At 34.9% G+C, this 24786-nt stretch overlaps 1 protein-coding gene and 1 non-coding gene across 3 annotated transcripts in view; both read left to right on the forward strand.

The window, feature by feature from the left end:
- Positions 1–24786, forward strand: part of WASL (WASP like actin nucleation promoting factor) — a 65562-nt gene that overhangs the window by 38079 nt on the left and 2697 nt on the right. Inside the window, exons 5-11 of one of the 2 annotated variants that reach the window (XM_060305372.1) lie at positions 954–977; positions 8304–8472; positions 9508–9550; positions 10582–10735; positions 12583–12600; positions 15780–16300; positions 23616–23724. In XM_060305372.1, coding sequence (XP_060161355.1) covers positions 954–977; positions 8304–8472; positions 9508–9550; positions 10582–10735; positions 12583–12600; positions 15780–16300; positions 23616–23724 — 1038 coding nt within the window. The remainder of the gene's footprint in view (positions 1–953; positions 978–8303; positions 8473–9507; positions 9551–10581; positions 10736–12582; positions 12601–15779; positions 16301–23615; positions 23725–24786) is intronic. The other variant, XM_030857677.3, reaches the window with a different exon arrangement.
- Positions 7238–7368, forward strand: LOC115853975 (small nucleolar RNA SNORA18). The gene has a single exon (XR_004039815.1). It is a non-coding gene; the product is annotated as a small nucleolar RNA SNORA18 (small nucleolar RNA).

Here is a 24786-nt window from a genome sequence, read left to right on the forward strand (position 1 = left end):
TCTCCTGTTATTACTCCTACTTAATTGGCTATAGCTTCTAAGTATTATTTTGGTCTCCCCCATAGCTCAGGCATCTCTAGGTATTTTCATTATCTTTATGCTTTCATTCAGTCCCATAGCTTTGAACACTGTCTATATACTGCTGACTCCCAAAGTTTTCTCTCTCCTGTTGACCTCGCCCCTGACTTTCAGACTTGTGTGCTCCAGCTGGGTGTCAGAATAGCCTTCAGACCTAGTATGTATGAGCAGAACACCTGACCCGTGTTCCCCAAGCCCCAGTTCGACCTGCTCCTCCTCCTCTCCTAGCCGTCCCCATCCCAGTAAAAGGCGTTGGCTCCACCTTGTCAGTCTGGCTCACAGTGGTTCTTCATAAGCCCTATCAGTGAGTCCCATTTTCTCTATCTTCAAAAACAAGTCCTGGATCTGTCTCACCACCTTTGTTGCTACCACCCTAATCCAAGCTACCGTTGTCTGTCATCGGGACTATGACGGACTCCCTGCTGTCACCGTATGCCCCCTAGTAGCTCTCTCCCACATAGTAACCAGGCAAAACTTTTAAAAACATAGATTGGGTCATGTCACTTCCCCTATTCAAAAACCTGTAAGAGCTTCCTATCATGTATAGAACACTATATTCCTTAACCCATGCCCTGTGGGACCCTACACGCTCCAGTTCCCTGGTTCTCTTTCTGACTTCTCTCCTTCCGCTCTTCCTTTGGCTCACTGCAGTCCAGTATTATGGTGTTCCTTCATGTTCTTCCCTCCTGAGGGCCTTTCAATATGTTGTTCCCTTTATTGCTTTATTCAAATGTCTGCTCCAATGTCAGTTCCTCAGAGAAACTTGTTAACCACTTATATATGGACGTAGGAATAAAACAGTTTAGATGAGTTGATTTTTTTATGTTGAGTTTTGTATTGCATATGTCTAATAAGATTCCTTTATTTCCTAACAGAGAAAAGACGAGACCCTCCAAACGGTAAGCTCTTTGATAATTATTGATCAGAAAGATTTTAGATTTAATTTAATCCTTGTGGAAACATGTATCATATATTAATACCTAGTATTTAATATCTACGATTAAATACTGTAGTTTATTGTGTTCTTATTTTAAAATAAATAACAGATGGGACTTAGAAATGTACTATTCTTTGGCTTTTTTCTAGGATGAGGGAAGACTGTATAGGGTGAATATCACTATTACTTATATCTTAATTCCTTATTCACAGTTGTTTAAGTTTAGAAATTGTACAACCTGGTCTTAATGTCTTCCTTAAAAGTGGTAAGTTTTATCTAGCATATTTCTTCATTTCCTATTTTCATGTTAGTCTTTTTTTTTCTTATTTCAAAAGATTATTTCACACTGGGAATATAAAACTAGCCCCTTTCAAGAATGAACACTTAACTATTCTGGTGTGTTTAAACAAATAGTAGCTATGCTTACTGTGCTGGTGCGTTTAGAACACATAGTAGCTGTACATAATTCTCCTTAATTTGCTAACGAATACTTGAAGTAATATGGATTCATTTAAAATATATATATTTATACCAAAGAGTAAAAGCAGAATACGAAGGTCCCAGATCTCTAGGGCATAGAATCTCATCCTGGGCCCCATAAACCCTCGCTGAAACTTTGTGCCAAATATTGTAAGTATATATGTTCTTTTCTCTGGGGAGAGAGGATCCGTGGATTTCATCAGATTGAAGTGGGACCCCTGACCCTATGATAGTAAAGAACATTGCTCCAGGAGCCTTCGTTATAATGGGGAATATAGCTGCTGCTTTTTAAAGGCATCTCAAATTCTCTCATCAGAATTTAGAGTGATTATTCAGGGAAACACTTAATATAGTACAGAGTCCTTAATATATGACAACTGTTAGTGGTTGTTGGGTATTTTTTCTTTTAAACCAATATATTGCCTTCTGATTTTGTCCTTAAATTTGTTTTCCTGATACAAAAACATGAACCAAATATTGCTGTATTAAATTTTGGTTTACTTACTTTAGTATAATTTAAAAAAACTCTGACTGTACCTTCAGTAGTGCTTACCATGTGCCAAGTGTTGTATACTTTGACTTTCTCTTTTAAATGGAAATTTTTAATACGTTATAGGGCTGCTTGGAGATAAATGAAGTAATCAAAGTGTTTAGCATGGTGCTTAATCAGTATAGTTATCACGATGAAGGCAATGACAGTGATAATAATAGCAGCTACTATTTAGTGATCACTTACTACCTGCCAGGCACTGTCCAGAAACCATATGAAGTAGCTGCTATCATCCCTACTTCAGATGAGTAAACAGGCACAAATAGGTAACTTGCTCAGGGTCACAAAACTAGGAAAGTGGAGCAAGATTCAGTCTCAAGTGTTCTAACTCAAGAGCCTGCCCCCTTAACCACTGTGCTGTGTCAAGATGATTTTGAAGGAGAAACTGAGACCTGAAGAGAGTAAGTAACATGCCTTGAGGTATGCAGCTAGTATGTCACAGAAACAAAGGAAGCAGAAGCAGCTGAGCCAGAAGTCCTTCATCCGTGAACCTTTAATGTGGCGTTAGAATTTTTCCCCCTTGTTCTGTGCTCAATATTTTAATGTCTTTTTTAATTTATTAAACTATTTGGCATTCTGTGAGCATATATTAAATACCAGTGCAGAAGGCTTCCTAGTGGTACCATCTTTGGGGAAAGTAACCTGAGTGTGATTTTAAAGTGTAGATGTTGTAAAAATAATATAATTAAAGTTAAGGATGTAAATACTTCATGGTTTTTTTAAAATTTAATCTTTTCAATACATATAAAATATATTTTTGAAAAGGCACCTAATCCATAATAGAATTTGGATATTCTTTATGTGACAATGGTGTCTTACAATTTTATTACCCATAGTAAGAGAGATACTCATAATTAAATGCAGTTTCTTTCTCTGAGTTTGTTCTTGGTTTTAAATCTTTAGATCTAAAGTTTTAACCCTTTGATACAGTGGTGCCAAACTTTTTTTCATTAAATGAAAGGAGAGTTTAAAAAAATGGCATTGTTAAAATGCGAAATTATACAGCATGTCTTGACAATATTTGCATACTTATATATTTTTTAAATATACATAACATAATTATTAATAGAAGTTTTAATATTTTCTCCTGCTGTGCAGTGGGTTGCCTTGCTCTCCTCATGGTGTGGAGACCACTATTTTGCAGGTGGCATATTACTTTTTTGCATTTGCTGCACTGCCACTAGGTGGCAGTGGACACCTTAACTGCCTAGCAGTGTCCATACAGGAGCTTTGTCCCAGATCCTCATTTAGAAGATCAGTTTAGCAAACCTTTTTCACATTGTTAACTATTAAAAAGACACTTTATGTAGAAGTAACATATATTCCTGAAATACAATTCAGTGTCTTCCTCATTAACTCCTAATCCATATATTTTTCTTTTTTTTTCTTTATTGGTCAGTCTCACCTTTTAGCTTAGATGCTTTCCAATGATTTGTTCTCAGCTTCATGACTGCTTGACATTAGAGGCCTCTAGGCCCCCTATTTCTCAACTATTTTACCTTGGTGAGAGCTCTCTGCTTTTTATGTAATTAAGGGGAAGACTTTAGTTTGTTCTTTTAGTTTTAAAATTAACTAGAAATGCTGTTCAGTGAGAATATTAAAAAATCTTTTCTCTGACAGTTGTCCTTAATCAGAAGAAGGTAATTTGTCTTTTGACTGCTTTTTGAAAAAGAAGGGAAACAATCCCCTTTATTATCTGTTTACTTCGTACATGTTCTTAGGATGAGTGTAATTTCAGAAATGGAATAATTAAACTTTACTAGATATGATTTGAGTATTTGCATTACCATATCTTTCATAAAGTTTATTAAAAAATACCTCTGTGCCTTATACAACTTATCACTTTTTTGGTCTGTCACTTTTGAAACAAATATTTAATTGGGCTTTAGAACATTATTTTAAATTTATTTCCTAACATCTTCAAACTGTAAAATGACGCTTGTCAACAGGAATATCCAAATACCTAATCTCTTAAATGTGTAAAAAGCCTTTTTTCTAAATATTGAAAGTTATTCGTAAGTATTTCTTGAATGATGAACTGTTGGACTGCAAACTAAGAGAACTGATAAATTGGTAAAGAAATAAAATATAACATTTGTAAAGTTAGCATTATCAATCACCTTGTCATTTAACTTTTGTGAAAAAAGTTATAATAGTTAATAGAAAGAGTAGTGGAGTAGGAACCAAGATAGTAGAGTCCACCTTTCCCTTTGTCACTAATTGTGTGACTTTAGACAGGTCACCTGACTCTTCTTGTCCTTAGTTTTTATCTATAAAATGAAAGATTTAGAAAAGCTCTTTAATTTCCCAGCTAATATCAATTTTCTGTACATCTCTGTAATCTGGACTTTTCTATGTAGAGTTAATTAAATAATGTTTTAACCAGTACTGATGAAGTTCATGTGTAAGGACACTAAGGAGCTAATGCCACAGCTTTATGAACTGCTTGGTGGATGCATACAATATATCCACACCTGATTTTGGGGTAGAGAGAGGAGGGGAAACTTTGGTATTCATTCTGCATATCACTTATATTTTATTCCTGTCTTCTTCATCCTTGAGCTTTCTTCAGAGATGGCTGAGTTATTTTCTCTAGTGAGTTATAAATCAGGCTTATAAGAACCTTAACTTTATTGTTTCCCAGAAAAGAATTTACTGGTTTGGATAATTTAAACTATTAACCTTACCAACTCTATAGCATTTAGGACATCCATAGTATAATTGGTTACTTTTACGTAAACTAAAGTAGCATCAAAATGTTTTTATTTTTGTTTTTTTCCTAAAAACTAATTATAATTTTTAAATTTTTGTTTTCATTTTTTTGGCATGCCACATGGCTCGAGGGATCTTAGTTCCCTGACCAGGGATCGAACCCCGGCCCCCTGCAGTGGAAGCGTAGAGTCCTACCCACTGCACCGCCAGGGAATTCCCAAATTTTTTGTTATTTTTTAATGGTGAATCTGGTTGTTCCTTCATTATTACTATTTGGACACCTATTTCAGGAAGGATGACATGTATAAAGAGAGTGCCTAACTCTGACTTAACCTAAATCTGTCTCAAGGAAGTTCTTAAATGTTATTAAGTGTAAAGATAGGAGAGTAATAATTTACAACATCTTAATTTGGACGGTGTTGCTGATGATGATTGGTAATGATAAACTATAAGAGGAGAGAAAGCAGAAAGGGAAGAATGAGAAGTGAAAACATATTACTAGATTAAGTCTATGAAAATGTTAGTATCACCCCAATTCAACCCTCTAACGCTCAAATTCTGGATATTTTTAATAAGTCCCTTATTTTGTGAAACTACAGTGATTTCTGAAATCTTGAATCTGAACCAATTTGAAAATCCAGTTCTTTATCTACTATTTAATAAGCCTTCTATATTGTTTAACTAACCTTTAACTTTTGATCCAATTATTTTCAGATTATTCCTTGACACTGAATCAGCTTTTAAAGGTTTTATCCGTATTGTTCACTAGCTTCCATTTTTTCCAAGAAGAATTTTTATTTCTTGCCAATATGAGCAACTTCCCATGGAATTTTGTGTGAAATTATAAATAGAACTTTAGACATTTACATATTATACTTATGTAATTAGACTTTGAATATTAAGGGAAAATAGCTGAATTTTGCACCTCTTTCAAAATTGTTTGTCTGATAAAGTGGCAGATGGCATTTATAATTTTATTTTAACTCTGTTTCGTCTTTAATAGTAGAGTTGAGGGAGAGAAAATTAGTTATATATAATTTCCCATATAGGTAAATATTTTATTTCAGACAACTTTTATGAATAGGATGCATTTGAGGTTTTCAGCATAATTGAAGAATTATAGTCAAGTTAGCATTTAGTGATCACTCGATATACATTAGCCTGTAATGTCTTGGGATTTCTGTCTGCCATTCTATGCTTGCATTGGGGATTCCACAGACCACTCCTCCAGTTGGTGATTCATTAGGGCTCACAGGACTGAGCACATAGAGGTACTCATGGCAAAGATTTATTACAGTGAAAGGATATAAAACAAAAATTAACAAAAGAGAAAGACACATGGGGTTAAGTCTGGGGGAAACTACACACAAGCTTCCAAGAGTATTCTCTCATTGGTCACAGGGGATATGCTTAATGTCTCCAGCAATGAATTGTTGCAATACACATGAACTGTTGTCTAAAGAAGCTCAGTGCCTAGGGTTTATTGGGGGCTAGTCACGTGGGCATCTTCTGTCTAGGACATACCAAGATTCTAGACTCCCAGAAGGAAAGCAAGTATTCAGCATAAACCACATTGTTAGCACAAATAGTTGAGACACAATGAGCCCATCTTATCAGGGGATAATGGGAACCCTCTTGAAATCCTAGATCCTAGATGCCAGCTAAGGGCCAACCTTGCAAAGCAGGCCTTTCTAAAGATAGCAGTCTCAGGCCTGCTATGTTGACTGTTTCTCTGCACAGTAGTGATTATATTTTATACAGTATTTTAAAAGTCATCAATAATATCATCTCAGAGGAATTTGGTCTAATAGGAAGTTATATCAGAGAATCATATGTTAAAATGGGATCTCTAAGGAACATGTGTTGCCCTTTGGTTAAATTTTTTAAGGAATTTTTAAGATGAATATATTTCATTCAGACTCTCATACTTTTAAGACCAAAATACTTTTGTGAATTACAAATTTTTGTGTGCTACGTTTAGTGTCATTCCTGAAGATGCTATTAATAATACCTGAAGATGCTTGAGATCTTTTTACTGTTGATCCTTGTGGAAGATGGAATGTTTTGAGAATTTTTCTATTTTAAATTTTTGAGCTCTGTACTTCTGCTAGCCAAAGTGTATGTATAATGGGAGAATACTACTAGACTTAAGTATGACAGTTTTGGAAAAAAATGGTAGTAATATTTGTATAAATTTTTGTTCATCATAGACTAATAAAGTTGAAATAAAGAAGTAAGACTAGACTTCTTTACTAGATTTAAAACAAAGTCGATGCTTCTTTTACTCTTCCTATGTAATATATGCCACTTTACCAATGAGTAATGTGTTGGATGTGAGGCTGTTACAGTCAAAATTTGATGGATCAGATCAATTAAATTTAAATTCTTGTTGAAAATTTATATTCATGAGATTTAATGTTATAAAAAGAGTTTGCTTTGAAATAATGTATCTATGCTAATTTGTTTAAGAATTTATTATAGTTGAGGTCTATCCTGATGGGGCTTTTTCTGTAAACCTACATCGTTGGAAACGCCTCATAGATTAACTGCGTGGTTTCCTTTACTCATAGAACTACCTGTTAGATCTGTGGGAAAGAACTACAAGACAGAGCTGCCAAGTAAACTGTGAAAAACCTAACAAACTTTTTATCTTAGGTATTGGCATATCCCAATGATCTGTACTAGGTTGTGATGGCTTAGGAGTGACTATGATTTGAACCTAATACGTTTTTAGAGGGTGTCAAATTCAGAACCAGGCAGATCCATCTCCTGACCCTAAACATGGTCCTAAAGTAAATTGCTTGAGGAAATTGGATCCCAAAGATTACAGGTGGGGAATTTTGAAGTGTGTCCATATTTCATTGGAGATCAAAGAAGCCTAACTAAAAGAATTGTGGGCTGACTCACATGATAACTTCTTTTTGAAAGGGCTGTTTTATCTTGAAGATTATGAGTTTGGAGGAACTAAGGTGATTGGCAGTGGAAAGAATCAGAACGTGTGAAATTCCTTAAAAATTTATTGACTTAAATAACTTCGTGTTACACATAATAAAAAAAAAAACCCTTTACACTTTGTACGGAAAGTCAGCATATATTTTTGGCTCGAGGTGTCTCTAATGTTTTCTGTGGAGGGAATAATAACATTTATCAGTTATAGTTCTGATGTGCCTTAGACATAAAAAATTGGGGGGGGCGGTGGCTGCTCACCTTATGAAATTCCTTTGCCCTTGCTCTGTTTTGGGCATATGCGTCTTGCTTTGCTTTCTCTTTTGCTTTTTCACTTCAGGTAACTGATGGTATAATCTGTAAGAAAGTTATATGGAATTAAAGACAGACACTTTAAAAAAAAAAAGAATTTATTATAGACTTTGGAAATATAGGAATTTTTGAAATTATAAAAAATTAACATGCAGGTTTAAAATTTAAATAATTTATAGTAATGAAGTGGTCCTACCGCAGGAAAAAATATTTAAATTATAAATTATGATTGTAATAATTGTTGTCTTAAATTATATCCCTTTTATATTATTTTGACTTTATTTGCAGGTCCTAATCTACCCATGGCAACAGTTGACATAAAAAATCCAGAAATTACAACAAATAGATTTTATGGTCCACAAGTCAACAACATCTCCCATACCAAAGAAAAGAAAAAAGGAAAAGCTAAAAAGAAGAGATTAACTAAGGCAGATATTGGAACACCAAGCAATTTCCAGTAAGACAGTTCTTTTATTATTCTTATCTTTACTTTTGATTTACTCATTTCTGCTCTTGATTTTTTAAATTGTTAGAAAGTTTGGTTTGCTTTTTGGGAGAACCCTTATATTTATCACTTGCATACATTTTCAGCTATAAATTTTGTTGGAGTTTTTTAAAGGCTATTGCTCAATAGACATTTTATTAATCTTAGTTTGTTTACTTTTCCACCCATGAGAAAATAAAAATTAGAGTTGTTTTTTCAACTAATTGTTGGACATGAAAAGGAAATCTCACTTTTCCCTATAAATGATATTTGGAAATTGCCTAAAGGCATTGTCCTAATCTGTTTGGGCTGCTAACAGAATACAATAGACTGGGTAGCTTATAAACAACAGAAATTTATTTCTCACAGTTCTGGAGGCTGTGAGAAAGGAAGAGGCAGGCAAGATTCGGTGTCTTGTGAGGTCCCACTTCTTGGTTCATAGACAGCCATCTTCTCACTGTGTCCTCACATGTTGGAAGAGGGCGAGAGAGCTCTCCAGGACCTCTTTCTTAAGGGCACCAATCCCATTCTTGGGGAATCCACTCTCATGACCTCCCCAAATCCTCATCTCCAAGAACTATCACATTGGGGATTAGGTCTCAAGATAGGAATTTTCGGAAGACATACTCAGTCTATAGTAGGCATCATACCTTTGGTATTTATTTGACATATTTCAAGCATTCTCTTATCCATTATTTCATTACTTCATTACAAAACTCCTGTCCTCTCATACATATAATGCTTGTGTTCTTATGCTAGTTTGTCAGTTAAGGAAATGGATACTCAGAAAGATTGTGTAAAAATGTTACGGCCCAATTAGTAGCAGAGCCTGGGCTAGAATCCTGGTTTCTTGACTACTTGTACAGTTTTTCCCTGAATATGGTTATGTCTATGAGAACTGTTAGTTCAGGCCAAAAATTCACTGAGTGGATTGGATTTCATATATATTAGGTTTTTAATGCCATTTATGCATTTTATTTTTCTGTATTTTTCTATCTACTGCTTTAGGCACATTGGACATGTTGGTTGGGATCCGAATACTGGCTTTGATGTAAGTGTCTTTTCAAGCCATAAGCATTATTATTCTAAATATGTGGGAATGTCATGGCCTATCTTTAGACTTTTATTCTTATTCATTTTTGTTAACTCTAGTGTTTATTGGAATGTGCTTGTATTTATGTTCATATTCCACTGAGGTTTTAAATCATAGACTGTTCTATCATTGATGGCTAAGTCTCTAAAGAGAAAGTTTTTTTTAACTCCTTGGCTTTATCTACTATAATGTAAAAACTCTATGTTTTGAAAGCCAAGAGAAGAAAATTATTTCTGCAAAGTGGTCATTCGAGGGGAATATATGCCAAATTACTGGAAAGTACTATAATAAAATTCTGAATATCCAATTGTTAAAATTATCTAGGTCTTTTTATTCTATTATTCTTTTTGGCACTTTCATCATTCATTAATTTATAGCATTGTGAGCAAAATAGTTGAAACTTGGTTACCTAAGTTACATATTTAACATTTGGCAGATAATCAGGGTTTGGAAAAATTACTTGAAAAGAAATATTATTTGTGATTGGGGTCAAAAATTATTTTGGTTATTTTTGTTAGAACTACAATGTTAACACCACAGTTTTTTTGAGTGCCTCTTTGTGTTGGGCACTGTACAGGGTGCTTGGGTCATAAAGAGGTCCTTGACCTCAAATTTTCAAATGATTTACTTTTTTTGTGGTATTTGTGATTATACCTAAATCTTATTTAGGACAAGGTGGAATAGTAGGTGAGCATTAGAGGTGTCTGAGTCATGGAAGGATTAGTAAAACTTTAAATGAGATGCCTTCTTTTTAAAGGTAGGGAACAAAGAGATGAGATAAAATATAAAACCTATTCTTTGTTCTTATCTTTTCTATTTTTTGTAAGACAGTTTAGTTAGCATATAAATAATCTAACTATATTAAAAATTTATAAACATAAAAGAAAATAATTTCATAAAGGGCATAGATATGAGAATAATATTTCAACTTGCTATTGTAAAAAATTTGACATAGGTTTTATAGTTAGCAGTTATTTTGTCTGTTGTAGCTGAATAATTTGGATCCAGAATTGAAGAATCTTTTTGATCTGTGTGGAATCTCAGAGGCACAACTTAAAGACAGAGAAACATCAAAAGTTATATATGACTTCATTGAAAAAACAGGAGGTGTTGAAGCTGTTAAAAATGAACTACGAAGGCAAGGTAACTTTTATTTCTATTCAGGCATTCTGATCTATTTTTTCTTTTGAATCTTTTGAGGTCAGTTTCATGGACGACAGCTACATACATTCACGTGAACCTTCCTTAAGCAGAATGTTCAAATTTATGGAGAACTAGTTTGGCCCAGTGTACTGTGTTTTACATTACTTCAGTATAATTGAAAAATTGTCAAGGCTTTCCTTATTATTAAAAAGTCTTATATTAAATTAATGAAAATTCATACAAAATCTTCTGGCTATTTGTTTTAGAATAAAAAATAATAGTTGCATAATATTTCACTTACTGAATCTTAGAGACCACTATCAATGTTGTTTTTATTACAATTCAGAAGTAGTAATTTAAATATAATCATGGATTCTGTAATGTATAATAAGCATTTTCAGAATATAAATAATGAAAAATCTATTTATTTTGAAATACATTTTTTTTCTTGGCTAAAGTATAAAATTTGTCATTCGGTACCTGAGAGCACAAACAACTTGCAACCTTTTAAGATCTGATATTTTATTTAAATCACCTTGTTTTTTGGTCATATCTTAATAATTATCACAGTAAAATGCAAATACAGTTAATTCTGAGTTTTCTAATATGACTGTTATCTCTTTGCCACTTTATTCATTTGGGGTTACTTTTCTTCTTCCTAGTCTTTGCATACTCATGATAGATAGTGTAGCAAAACAAAAGCTCCAGTTAATCATAGCATTCTTCTGAAGAATTTAACTCATTTTCAATCAGGTATTTGACTTACCTGTATCTTTTTCACTGCTGATGTTCATTCATTCACTCATTCATATATTCCGTAAACATTGTTATGTCAGCACTGGTCTCTACTCAGGATATTTCGATATAAAGGTACGGTTTCTGCCCCCAGAAATCTTAGTCTGGTGTGACAACAGGTATATAAACAAGTATACAGTCATAATTACTGTTGTGGAAACACAATGCTAGTTCCACTGAAACTAGTATGATGCTAATTTATCTTATTTCATGAAGAGATTACATTTCCAAATTCTGTGGATTTTTAATAAAAACATCTGGGGCACAGCAACATTATTGTTTTTTAATGCGGCCAGAATGAGTTGTAGTTACAGTTAGTATACAGATGATGGAAGGTCTTGTGGACCTCTAGTTTGTTCCTTGACTCTCTTTTTCTCCACTGTTACCACTCACCTTCACCTTATACCAAAATATTTTCAGAGTCTCTCTGAGTTCTCTGAATTTATAAGTTTATAAATACCCTTGACATTTGTTAGTCCATACTGCTGCCCTCTCACCTGAATATCTGTAACTGAGAGTTGTCTGTATTAACTTAATTGAGTTTGTTTTTTAAACTTATTATTACTGCTTTTTATTCTAATTGCTTTTAAAACATCAAATTAGGCAAGGTCTTTCCTCAATTAAATTACATAAAACAAAAAAAATTCACAGGCATTACATAAAACATGCTTTGGGAACTTATACTCAAGATTCATATACTCAAGAATCTAACTCCCAGTTTGAAACCTTTTAGACAACCAAGATTGATTTTATAGAAGGTACATTTTTTTAGAGGAAGAATAAAAAGACAGATTAATGATTTTTATTAAGGAAATGTTTTCTAGGCAAAACATATAGTGTGTTCAGAAGTATGAAAAATTAGAGACAGAGAAGTTTATGAAGTTATCATAAAAATATATTTTGTAAAACTTAAATCTCTTGAAATTTATTTTGTAAAATCATGTAATCAAATTTGTAAAAAGTAGGAGACCTTGTGATTTCCAGTGTATCTTTTTGTGTGTGTGTCTTTGCAATTGTTTGAAGTCCATTAATTTCTAATAATCTGTTCTTAGGTCCACCACAGTGGAGTGGTATGTATGGGGGATGTTATTTGGCCCAGTGTACTAAATTATGCATGTGTTTATTTTCAAAGAAGCTACAACTCATTTATCCTGCCTCCAAATCTAACATCCAGTAAGGTTTTCTGCCTTCTATTCAAACTAATGTTTGGGGCTATGTAACTAATGTTACATAGATGCTAAAGTAAAAAAGGAAGTTTATTTCTATATGAGTCAGAGCTCATATTTCATCTGTAATTTAGATAATTTTTTTGAAATTCTGTGGATTACCTCTTAACGGCACCACTGTTTTTATTATTAATATACTTATTTTTAGTGATTGCTTTTCACAATTGGCATTATTTCAATAACCTACATAAAATATACTTACATTTTTACATTAATTTGGGGCAGTGGGGAGGACTAAACATAAGCAAACATGCAGTTATAAATGACTACTCAGAGAGTTGTTAGTATTCCCATAAGTTTAAATTTGTCTTGAATAATACTTGCCTGGTTTACTTCATCTTCATGAGAGTAGTTTCCTGAATTCTATAAAACTACATTTCTTTTAAATATTAGTTATATTTATATTATTTTACAATTTCTGCTTATAATCCCCTTAAATAAATATCTAGAGTTATCTACCAATTACTCTTAATATTAATTTGATCTGAAATAATATCTGAAAGTTAAGTATATCAACTTTTCTTTATAGTGCAGCATCAAGATGGGGTTTTTTCCATAAGCCTCAGTCTTTCTTCTTTTCTAACTAAGTTTTGATAGTAAGAACAGTTTTATTTGTTGTAACGTTTGTGTCATGCTTTTTACTTTATGTATTTATTAAATATCTAAGAACTATCATTGTCATTCTGATTCTGGTGTTTGTGTGACTCAGTTTTGAAAATCTGTAGGCCGCCAGACTTTCTCACAGTGGTGTGTGATCTGCTCAGCAGACATTTTTGTGCATGTGAACCTAACGTGCCGTCTCTCCTCTCCTCCTGTTTTAATTCTTTCACATTTTTACCTTGGTATGATATGGCATATCTTCTGCATACTTTCCTTTTTTTATGTAGGCATAATACAGATTTTAAAAATAGAAAGTTGGTAATAGATGTTTTCCTCATGAAAATACAGAGATGTTACTGCTCACTTTTCAGATAATAGAAATGCTGAACTTGTGCTGTACCCAAACTTGGTGCAGTTGATAATTTATTCACTATCAATTAAGGCTCTCCCTTTGCCTGAACAATAATTTACTGTCTCTTTGAATGGGTATTAGCTGAGTCCCAAATTATTCCAATAAATGTGCTTATTCCCAGTTCAAAAGAACTTTAAATCTATCTATTGAAGAGATACATCATTGTACATAGAAAAGATTATGGTTCCAGAGTCCTTGGTGAAACCACAGGAAATGATGGACTAATACCTTTTGTAGTAGAATAGAGTGGGTCCTTTTCCTCTTGATTAACAAACAACTAAATCATAAAAATGCTAGTTCAGACAACATTGATTTTTGAAATGTAAACCTCAGTTGATTAAAATGAAATCTTTGTATCTGCTTGAAGGATTTGATGTACTATCTTATTCAGGGAGTATACATAATATACATATGCCATATCCTCTTGGTTTTACCCTGTTATTACAAATTATGTTAGGAAAAGAATTTGGTTTTAGCAAGTTTAAACCTCCTTGCCTTGGATCTGGTGAGAAAATTGGGTGAACCTTAGCTGCAACACCCAGATCTCCAGTATGCCTTGAGTGTAAATCATAGGAACTTCCCTCAGTGATGGCCTGTATCCAAGTAGGATGACTGTCCTGTTTGCAGCTATATATTATTTCCAGTTTTAAAAGTTTCTATGCCAGGAGACAGTACCCTTGTGAGCTTTGGCCTTTCCGTATATTTCATCTAATGTTTATGACTATATTTGATAGCATATTTTAGAGTGTATTTCCATGATAGTCCCAAATAAAATCAGAAGATAATGTTTGATTTCCTTTGAACGAGGGGGGCCTTTTCTTCTCTGGTATCATTGCATTATTGAGCATCTGAGCCTATTATTATTTGAAATTAAGGTAGGTATTTTTATTATATAGATTGTCGAAATATCCATCAATAATATATTAGTTGGTACCAGTAAATACAAATAGCTGTTATGGGTTTTAGGATTTCTTTATTCCTAAAAATAGTTATTTTTTCTAGTCACTCTTTAAATGAATGGAGAAATAATGAAGTTCATTATTATGTAAGTTTGTATATGCTGTTGGTAAAATCATGTCTCTAGAAATGTAATAAATTTTGTACTTTGAATTTGTTTCTCTATTTTAGCTTACATTTTCCCTTAAGTAAAATAAGAATGTATATGTCATTACTACCAGGATAATGTTAATATTTTATTAATAACTTTAATTTTACAGTGTTTAGAAATTCTCAGTTAATTTGTTAATGGATAAGTAGTTGAACATTTCAGCTGAGCAACCAGCCTCCCTTAATGCCATCACTGGAATTGCTGACCATCTTTTATTAATGTAGTACAACAGATACAATATATACATGATATATTGTATTATATATCACTATAATATATATTTATTACATAACTTGTATTATATGTTATTATATGTTCTATACATGTAAAAATGTAGGACAATATAAATTACAAATGTAAGTTAGGTGACAAAGATTTACATTGTCAAAAAGTTTTGAGTTTAGCTCAGATTAACTTGAATAAATTCTAATAGATTATACTACATTAGCTATTTAATTCTGAATGTAAATTAATTTTATAAAACAACTAAATATACTTGATTCTTTAAAGAGAGAAGGTATCCATTTTTATGAAAATGTAAAATGTCGCTTATTGCCCAAAATGTTTGATATCATTGTTATAGTTTTATTATTATTACATAAAAATGTGTTTATTCCCTTACCTTGATAAGTGGTGCTGATTCCTAAAAACTAAATTCTACTATTTTAGCTAGTATTTTTTCAAGATAGACCACGAAGGCGATCTTCAGGCCGAGTAGTCCCAAACAGAGTTGTAAGATATCATCTGTGCCCAGGTATCTTTGTAAAGTAACATACGAAGATGAGGCCTCTTTTTTCCCCCTCATATTGGTTTTTCTTAATACATGTTGAAATGAGCCGCTTTTTCAGTATCATGTTTTGGGGGGGGAAAGCATGCTTTTCTTTTTTTCTGTTTTCATTGCAGCACCACCACCTCCACCACCGTCCCGGGGAGGGCCGCCTCCTCCCCCGCCGCCTCCGCACAGTTCGGGCCCTCCTCCCCCTCCTGCCCGGGGAAGAGGGGCTCCTCCCCCGCCCCCTTCAAGAGCTCCCTCGGCTGCGCCGCCACCGCCGCCTCCGTCCAGGCCAGGTGTCGGGATGCCTCCGCCACCGCCAAACAGGATGTACCCTCCCCCTCCTCCGGCCCTTCCCTCCTCAGCGCCTTCCGGGCCGCCGCCACCTCCTCCGCCAATGTCGGTGGCGGGGCCGGCGGCACCGCCCCCGCCGCCTCCACCTCCCCCGCCGCCGGGGCCGCCACCTCCCCCCGGCCTCCCTTCCGATGGTGACCATCAGGTTCCAACTTCTGCAGGAAGCAAAGCAGCTCTTTTAGATCAAATCAGAGAGGGTGCTCAGCTAAAAAAAGTGGAACAGAACAGTCGACCGGTGTCCTGCTCTGGAAGGGATGCGCTTTTAGACCAGATACGGCAGGGTATTCAGCTGAAATCTGTAAGTAATCTGTTCCTTTCGGTTTAGACTGCCTGTCTTAATGGAATTTTAAAGCAATTATAAGACATCTTTGAAAAAAATTTTTTTACTTTTTCTCTTGGTGTGTGTTTTTCCAACCCTTACATACCCTAAAATGCGTAAGTTTATACCTTTACCTGTGTGGTCCATACTTCTGTATCAAAATATCACCCCAGAAAGTTCCCTCATGCCTCTCCCTTCTCAGAAAGGATCACTGACCTGATTTCTATCACCATAGGTTTAGTTTGCCTATTCTAGAACTTCATATAAAGAATATTGCACTATGTTTGCAATCTGTCGTTCTACACTTTTAAATAAATTTTAATTTAAAGAAAAATCTTTATTAAACTATACAGAAGTAAAAATAGCCCTGTTGAAACCAATTGTAATCATTTTGGCAAAGTCAAACCATTAACTTTATGAAAACTAAACCATATTTTAAAGTTTATGTGTCTGAAATTTAGATTAGTAGAGAATGAGACTCCACAGAAAATTCAAAGAGTTCTAATTAGAATTTCTATAGTGACAGATAATTTTGGATTCTCTGAATTGGTTGAGGTCATCGTTTCATCTTCCAGAGCAGAGGTTGGCAAACTTTGTTTTTAAAGGACCAGATAATAAACATTTTAGGCTTGCAGGCCATATGGTATCTGTTACAGCTGCTCAACTCTGCTATTATACCACAAAAGCAGCAGCCATAGACAGCACATAAGTCAGTGGGCATGATTGTGTTCTATAAAGCTTTATTTATGGACACTGAAATTTGAATTTCATGTAATTTGCACATATCACAGATATTCTTGTTTTCTTTCAACCATTTAAAAATGTGTAAAAAATCATTCTTAGCTTTAAAAAAGTTATACAAAAACAGGGGACAGGCTAGATTTGGTCCATGGCCGTAGTTTCCTGACCCCTGACCTAGAGCCTAACCTGGCTAACATTCACATGCTTCCTCTGGGCCTTTATGTGTGGTCTCTCAGTTCCAGGAGGAACATTTGCTCTGCAGGGCTTCAGGCAGGTTACGGATGGTAGATTTTTCTATGAAGTAAATGGAGCTGAAAGGAGATTTTAATTGAAAATTATTTTGCAGTGTGTAGAGAATTATGATAACTTACTAAATCTCAGAAGCTTTAGCTAGGAAGAGAATGATGGCTAGGGAACACAGCTAATCGAAGGAAAGCATTTAAACATCAACCTAGCACAGATTTAAGAAACTTCTTTAAAATGTGTCTACATCTTTTCTTAATATGTATTCAGGATGATACTTAGATCAGCCTGTGAAAAATCACCTCTGCTCCCTCTCCCCATTTAGTTCAGACTACAGGTTTCTCAGGAGCAGTTGAAGAACTTTGAATAGTTGTTGGGGGGGGGGGAATTATTGTCAAAATGACCACAGCCCAGGTGAATAGCAGATTTTAATGGGGTCATATACTTTAGAATTTCAAATACATAAGTTGACCCTTGGACAGCAATGGGAGTTAGGGGTGCCAGCCCCCTGAGCAGTCAAATCTGTGTATAACTTTTGACTCCCCAGAACTTAATTACTAATGGCCTACTGTTGACTGGAAGCCTTACCAATAACATAAACAGTTAATTTAACACATATTTTGTATATGTATTATATACTGTATTCTTACAACAAAGTAAGCTAGAGAAGGGAAATGTTATAAAGAAAATCATAAGGAAGAGAAAATACATTTACAGTACTGAACTGTATTTATTGATGCTGTAAGTACATCATCTGTTTACAAGATGAATAATCTATCTGTTAGTACCTACATCAATTTGGTCAATATTGTCTTATTAATATAATACAAACACTGTAGATGTTATATGTAATACTAACAGTAGACATCAAAAATGAAAAGAATGTGAGAAATTTATATTTATTTACATGTATAATAATTCATGCAGCGTTAACGGAGAGACAGCCATATGATTGCTTTATGGTAGCCTAGCATATTCGATATGGTTGCTTCACAGTAGCCAGCCTATATACTAGTGAATGAATCGTTATAAAATTTTTATGGCATATGTTAGTACAGTCATATTCATAATACTGTATTGGGAACATTGTTATATGTTTTTTCAAAAACCACTTGCCTGTGAAGGTAGGCAGATACGCAGTTTCTCCAGTTACGAGAGAGGGGGCATACTGTATGGTAATGTAGTTCTCCAAAAGCAAAGTTGTAGAACAGTAAGAAAACTAACACAGTATTAATTTTATATTAAATATCCCTCACCTTACGCCTATGTAAGGAGCGGCTATCCACTTCAACTCTTACACACAGTGTTCTACATGATGAATACTTAGGTGATGATGATGACACAAAAATATTTCATACACTTCTTGCCATATAGTTATTAGATTTTCACACAGAGACACACATACACAACAGATAAATTTATTAACTGTACAGCATGATGATTACTATTCATTAAGTGGAAGTAGGTCATCGTAAAGGGCTTCATCCTTGTTGTCGTCACGTTGAGCAGGCTGAAGAGCAGGAGGAGGAAAAGGAGGTGTTGGTCTTTCTTGCTGTCTCAGGAGTGGCCTCAATGGAAGATGTGGAGGGAGGGGTAAGGGGAGGCAGGAGAGGCAGGCACACTAATTTTATAGAACTATATCATACTGGGTTGGCCAAAGAGTTTGTTCGGTTTTTCCCGTAAGATGGCTCTAGTAGCACTTAGGTTGTCTTTAACTTCATTCAAAACAATTTTATTAGATTGTATTGTGACAGCTGTCATATCAGCGTGCATTAAAAAAAAAAAACTTACCAAAAATTGGTGAATTTTTGTGTAGCCGTTTTAATATTGAAAACGGAAGAAAAACATTTTCAGCATATTATGCTTTATTATTTCAAGAAAGGTAAAAACACAGCCAAAACGTAAAAAAAGACTTGTACAGCGTATGGAGAAGGGGCTGTGACTGGTCGAACGTGTCAAAAGTGGTTTGCGAAGTTTCGTGCCGGAGATTTCACGCTGGATGATGCTCCACGGTCAGGGAGACCAATTGAAGTTGATAGCGATCAAGTCAAGACATTAATTGGGAACAATCAGGGTTATACCACGCGGGAGATAGCCGACATACTCAAAATATCCAAATCAAGCGGTGAAAATCATTTGCACCAGCTTGATTTATGTTCATCGCTTTGATGTTTGGGTTCAACATAAGTTAAGCGAAAAAAAACCTTCTTGACCATATTTCCACATGCAATTCTCTACTGAAACATAACGAAAACATTCTGTTTTTCAAACAAATTGTGATTGGCAATGAAAAGTGGATACTGTACAATAATGTGGAACGGAGGAGATTGTAGGGCAAGCGAAATGGACGACCACCAACCACACCAAAGGCCAGTCTTCATCCAGAGAAGGTGATATTGTGTATATGGTGGGATTGGAAGGGAGTCCTCTATTATGAGCTCCTTCCGGAAAGCCAAACAATTAATTCCAGCAAGTACTGCTCCCAGTTAGAACAACTGAAATCAGCCCTTGATGAAAACATCGGGAATTAAGTCAACAGAAAACGCATCATCTTCCATCAGGATAATGCAAGACTGCATGTTTTGTGATGACCAGGCAAAAACTGTTTCAGCTTGGCTGGGAAGTTCTGATTCATCTGCCTTATTCACCAGACATTGCACCTTCGGATTTCCATTGATTTCGGTCTTCACAGAATTTTTTTAATGAAAAAAATTTCAATTCCCTGGAAGACTATAAAAGGCACCTGGGACAGTTCTTTGCTCAAAAAGATAAAAAGTTTTTAGAAGGGCTTCCCTGGTGGCTCAGTGGTTGAGAGTCCGCCTGCTGATGCAGGAGACACAGGTTCGTGTCCCAGTCCGGGAAGCTCCCACATGCCGCGGAGCGGCTGGGCCCGTGAGCCACGGCCGCTGAGCCTGCGCATCTGGAGCCTGTGCTCCACAACGGGAGAGGCCACAGCGATGAGAGGCCACAGCGGTGAGAGGCCCGCGTACCGCCAAAAAAAAAAAAAAAGTTTTTAGAAGATGGAATTATGATGTTGCCTGAAAAGTGGCAGAAGATAGTGGAACAAAAGGGTGACTACATTGTTCACTAAAGTGCTTGGTGAAAATGAAAAATGTGTCTTTTATTTTTACTTGAAAACCAAAGGAACTTTTTGGCCAACCCAATAATTCCTTGTTTTAGTTTTAGTACCCATATCATAGAAGGGTCCGTGTTGTAAAGGAAGTCAAATGCAGTCTTGAATAATCCGAGAACCCTTCTTTCTTCCAGATTGTCTCATGTCCATTTGTTTTCCTGGCACTGCTTCTTCTACATTTTCTTCATCATCATCTGGCACTGGTTTGGAAACACTCATCTTCATCAAGTCATCTTCTGTTAATTTTTCTGGTGTGGTATCTGTTAGCTCTTTTATTTCTCCAAGATCCATATCTTGAAACTCTTCACCACCACTGCCACCACCTCCCGCCACCTTTTTTGCCATATCAATGATCTCTTTCATGATTTCCTTGCTTGGCTCTGTTGTAAATCCTATGAAGTCATATAGAACATCTGGACACAGTTTCTCCAGCAGGAATTTATTGTTTTGGGCTTGATGGCTTTCACCACATTTTCTGTAAGAACAATGGCATCTTCAATGACGTAATCCTTCCAGACTTTCATGATGTTCTCTCTCCCGGAGTTCTCTTCTATAGTTGACAGTTCGTCACATAGAGTACCATGTGTAATGAGCCTTAAAGGTCTTTATGACCCCCTGATCTAGAGGCTGAATTAGAGATGTTGTGTTGGGGGCAAGTAGACCACTGTGGTGTTGAAGTCATGGGGTTCTGGGTGGCCTGGGCACTCTCCAATATCAAAAGAACTTTATAAGGTAGTCCCTTACTGGCAAGGGACCTCCTAACTTCAGGGACAAAGCATTGATGAAACCAATTCAGAAAAAGTGTTCTCCTTGTCCAGGCCTTTTTGTCATCTAACCAAAAAGACTGGCAGCTGGTGTTTATCTTTTCCCTTCAACAAGAGTTAGCAAATTTATAGATAAGAGCAGTCCTGATCGTAAACCTGACTGCATTTGCACACAACGGCAGAGTTAACCTATCCCTCCTCAATCGTGGTGCTTGCTTCTCTTCCTTACTTATAAGTGTCCTTTGTGGCATTTTTCTTCCAGGGTACTTCTAGGACACTTTAGTCTACATTTAAAACCTATTCAAGCAGATATCCTTTCTCCTCTATTATTTTCTTAATGGCATCTGGGAACTCCTCTGCTGCCTCTTGGTCGGCAGAAGCTGCTTTTCTTTTAAAGCCAAACCTCTTTCTAAAATTATCAAACCGTCCTTTGCTGGCATTAAATTTTCCAGCTTTAGATCCTTCACCTTCCTTTTCATTTAAGTTGTCATGTAATGACTTCACTTTTTCTCAAATCATTAGAGTCTATAGGTATGCCTTTCTTATAGCAATCCTGCATCCACATGGAAGCTGCATTTCAATATGAGATATAAAGTTATTTCACAAAAAGTGCAAGGTTTTTGCACCTGATGATGTAGCTGCAGCGATGGTTTCATGAATTTCTTGTTCTTTTTTTTATTATGGTCCTTAATGCCAGATTCATTTGTCTTGAAACAGTGGGCAGCTGCAGCTGCAGACCTCAGTCTACAATACATATCACACAATTCAGCTTTTTCTTGTAATGTCATGACTTTTCTCCGCTTCTTGGGAGCACTTCTAGCATTACTAGTGGTGCTTAGTATGGGTCCCGTGGTTTTGGTCAAGGTTTGCAGTATTGCACTAAATACAATGAAAAATACATGAGAACTGCGAGAGATCACCTTTTACTGTGATACGCAATTTATTGGAGGGACAAACTGCTCACACTGATAACATCACAGGGAGTTTTAAGCATATACTTACAACACTTGAGCATACTGAAATAGCAATAGGAGGTGGGTACAAAATTATTACAGTAGTACAATGTGCACTACAGTTAATCTTATGCAGTTATGATTTAAAACTGCATCTTTATGTTTGTTTACATTTCTCTCAACAGGGAATGGTGCCGTGTACAGTCTGTGTATAAGCTTTAATAAATTCTATCTTTTTATAATAGATTCGTGTATATTTTATGGTAGTAAATGATAAAATAGATGTGTATATATGTTTTATGCAATCATGACATATCTAACTTTTTCTTAATTTTTTCCATACTTCTAGGCAGTGTGATTCATCTGTAAGTTTTTTCAAATGTAGCAAATCTTTAAAAAGTTTTCCAATATATTTGTTGAAAATAATCTGCATATAAGTGGACCCATGCAGTTCAAACTCGTGTTGTTCAAGGGTCAACTGTGTGTGTGTGTGTGTGTGTGTGTGTGTATGTAATTATTTAGTATAGCTGTGCTATTTCATTTTTAATTATACCAGTATCATCCCAGGGACAAAGTTAACAAAATGACTGTTTTGTATAAACGACTGCTCATTTTAGTCAGAGTGTACATACAGCAATAGTTTCTAAATTGTATTTTTTTTCCCTAAATCTCTACAAACTTCCTGTAGTTTCTTTTTTAATGAGTGTTGGAATCAGGGATTATTTTATATAGAAATTAGATTTTAATGAGACCCTTTGATATTGATTTTTTCCCCCCAAATGTAGTTTATATTAGGTAAAGTACTTTAGTTAGGGATAGTTAGTTGCCTTGTGAGGTACATTTTGAAAGCTACGCATCTGATCTCCTCCTCCTACATGATATGAGAAGGAAGGTTCATTTTGAATTCTAGTATATTATATATTATACATATTTACATTATAACTTTATAAAGTATAATATTTAAAGTTATAAAGCCTATTAGTAAAGCTGAGTTTTTCTAGGAAACCATAAGTCTCTTTAATTGCTCTTAGATATCCTAAAATGTTCTTCTCTAATAACTTTAGGCATCTAAATACTACCTTAGTTTTGTAAAATGATGTCCTTTGATAATCGTTTTAAAGTTTCTCATCAGCCAAGGCTTTGTGTACTAGAATGAACAGAAGTAACCCAGCTGTAAGGGCAAGTATTATTTAGGAAAAAGTTTGACTGTTGTATTAAATTTGGAAGTGTATTAATGGCTTATACATTAAGGAGGGGAAATGTATCTTGGAGAATTATTTTAAGGCAGCAGTTTTTTTTCTTCTTAATTTTGTTAATCCTATTCTAGGCTTGATTGTTTGCTTTTTTTGTTTTGTTTTGTTTTAAAATAATAAAGTGATTCTAAGAGAGAAAGATTTTCTGGAGACAGAGATTTGTTGCTAAGGATGTGTTACTAAATTTTGCTGATTTTCCTTTCCAAGGTATCTGACGGCCCAGAGTCTACACCACCGACACCTGCACCCACTTCAGGAATTGTAGGTGCATTAATGGAAGTGATGCAGAAAAGGAGCAAAGCCATTCATTCTTCAGGTATATTTGCATGTGTATATATATATTTAATAAATTTGAATATTTGAAGTTCTGCTTCTCTTTTTATTCTGTGACACAGTCTTTGCTAGATTTTCCCCTGCTATTGAATAACTTATTGATGTAGGTTCTAGGATATATTTTAAGTTGTTGCAACTGTGACTAGTCTATTTGAAGCTTAATGGATGTCAAGACACCACTGTCATAATCATAAATTGGAAGAACAACTTTAGCAAAATGACAGTTTTGTTTCCTGAACCAGAAATACTAATAGAATGCCTGGCAAACAACTTGTAAACAAGGCTGGAGAGTTCTGAATCTCATTCCTGTGACATTCTTGTGACATAAGAAATTTAGGTTTCCCTGATTTGCAAGAGTTGGGGCTGAGAAATGAGATAATTTATACTGTTTCTAGGGTTTAGTAAAGAATCCTAAAGTTTTTTGTTTCCTCTTTTTTTTTTCCTAAAAGGTTTATTTGAATAAACTAGTACTCATTTGAGGTTATTAAACATATACACACCACCACGTAAATGAATATCACTTTTAAAAGAGAGAAAGAATATGGGTTTTGCTGATGTGTTGGTTGAGGTTTACTGGAGAGCATGATGTACTAGAAGCAGATCTTTGTTCTTATTAAATCTATTACTTACTCCCTGTGGTGGACCTCAATTCTCCAGTTTGTTACATGTAGAGAATTCATAAATCAGATGATTGATATGAACAGTAAGTAAACTAATATGCAGCTAACCAGCAGATTGCCTAGCACATAGTAGGTGTTCAGTAAATGTTATTTTCCTTCTCTTTCTTTCTCCTTAAGGATGTGGGTATCTAAGATCTTTTAGCAACATTTGTTTTTCTTAAATAGGCATTTTTATTTCCATACCATGTTACAAAGATAGGATAGGTTAATTCAGTCCACAAATATTTATTGTGGAATAATAATAAAATAACAAAACAACAAAAATTCCTGCCTTCATGGACCATGCATTCTAGTGAGAAAGAGAGAGACAATAAAACAAATTAGAAAATATGTATATTAAATGGTGATATGTACTAAGGACAGAA

The sequence above is a fragment of the Globicephala melas genome, chromosome 9 (assembly GCF_963455315.2).
Source record: "Globicephala melas chromosome 9, mGloMel1.2, whole genome shotgun sequence".
NCBI lineage: Eukaryota > Metazoa > Chordata > Mammalia > Artiodactyla > Delphinidae > Globicephala > Globicephala melas.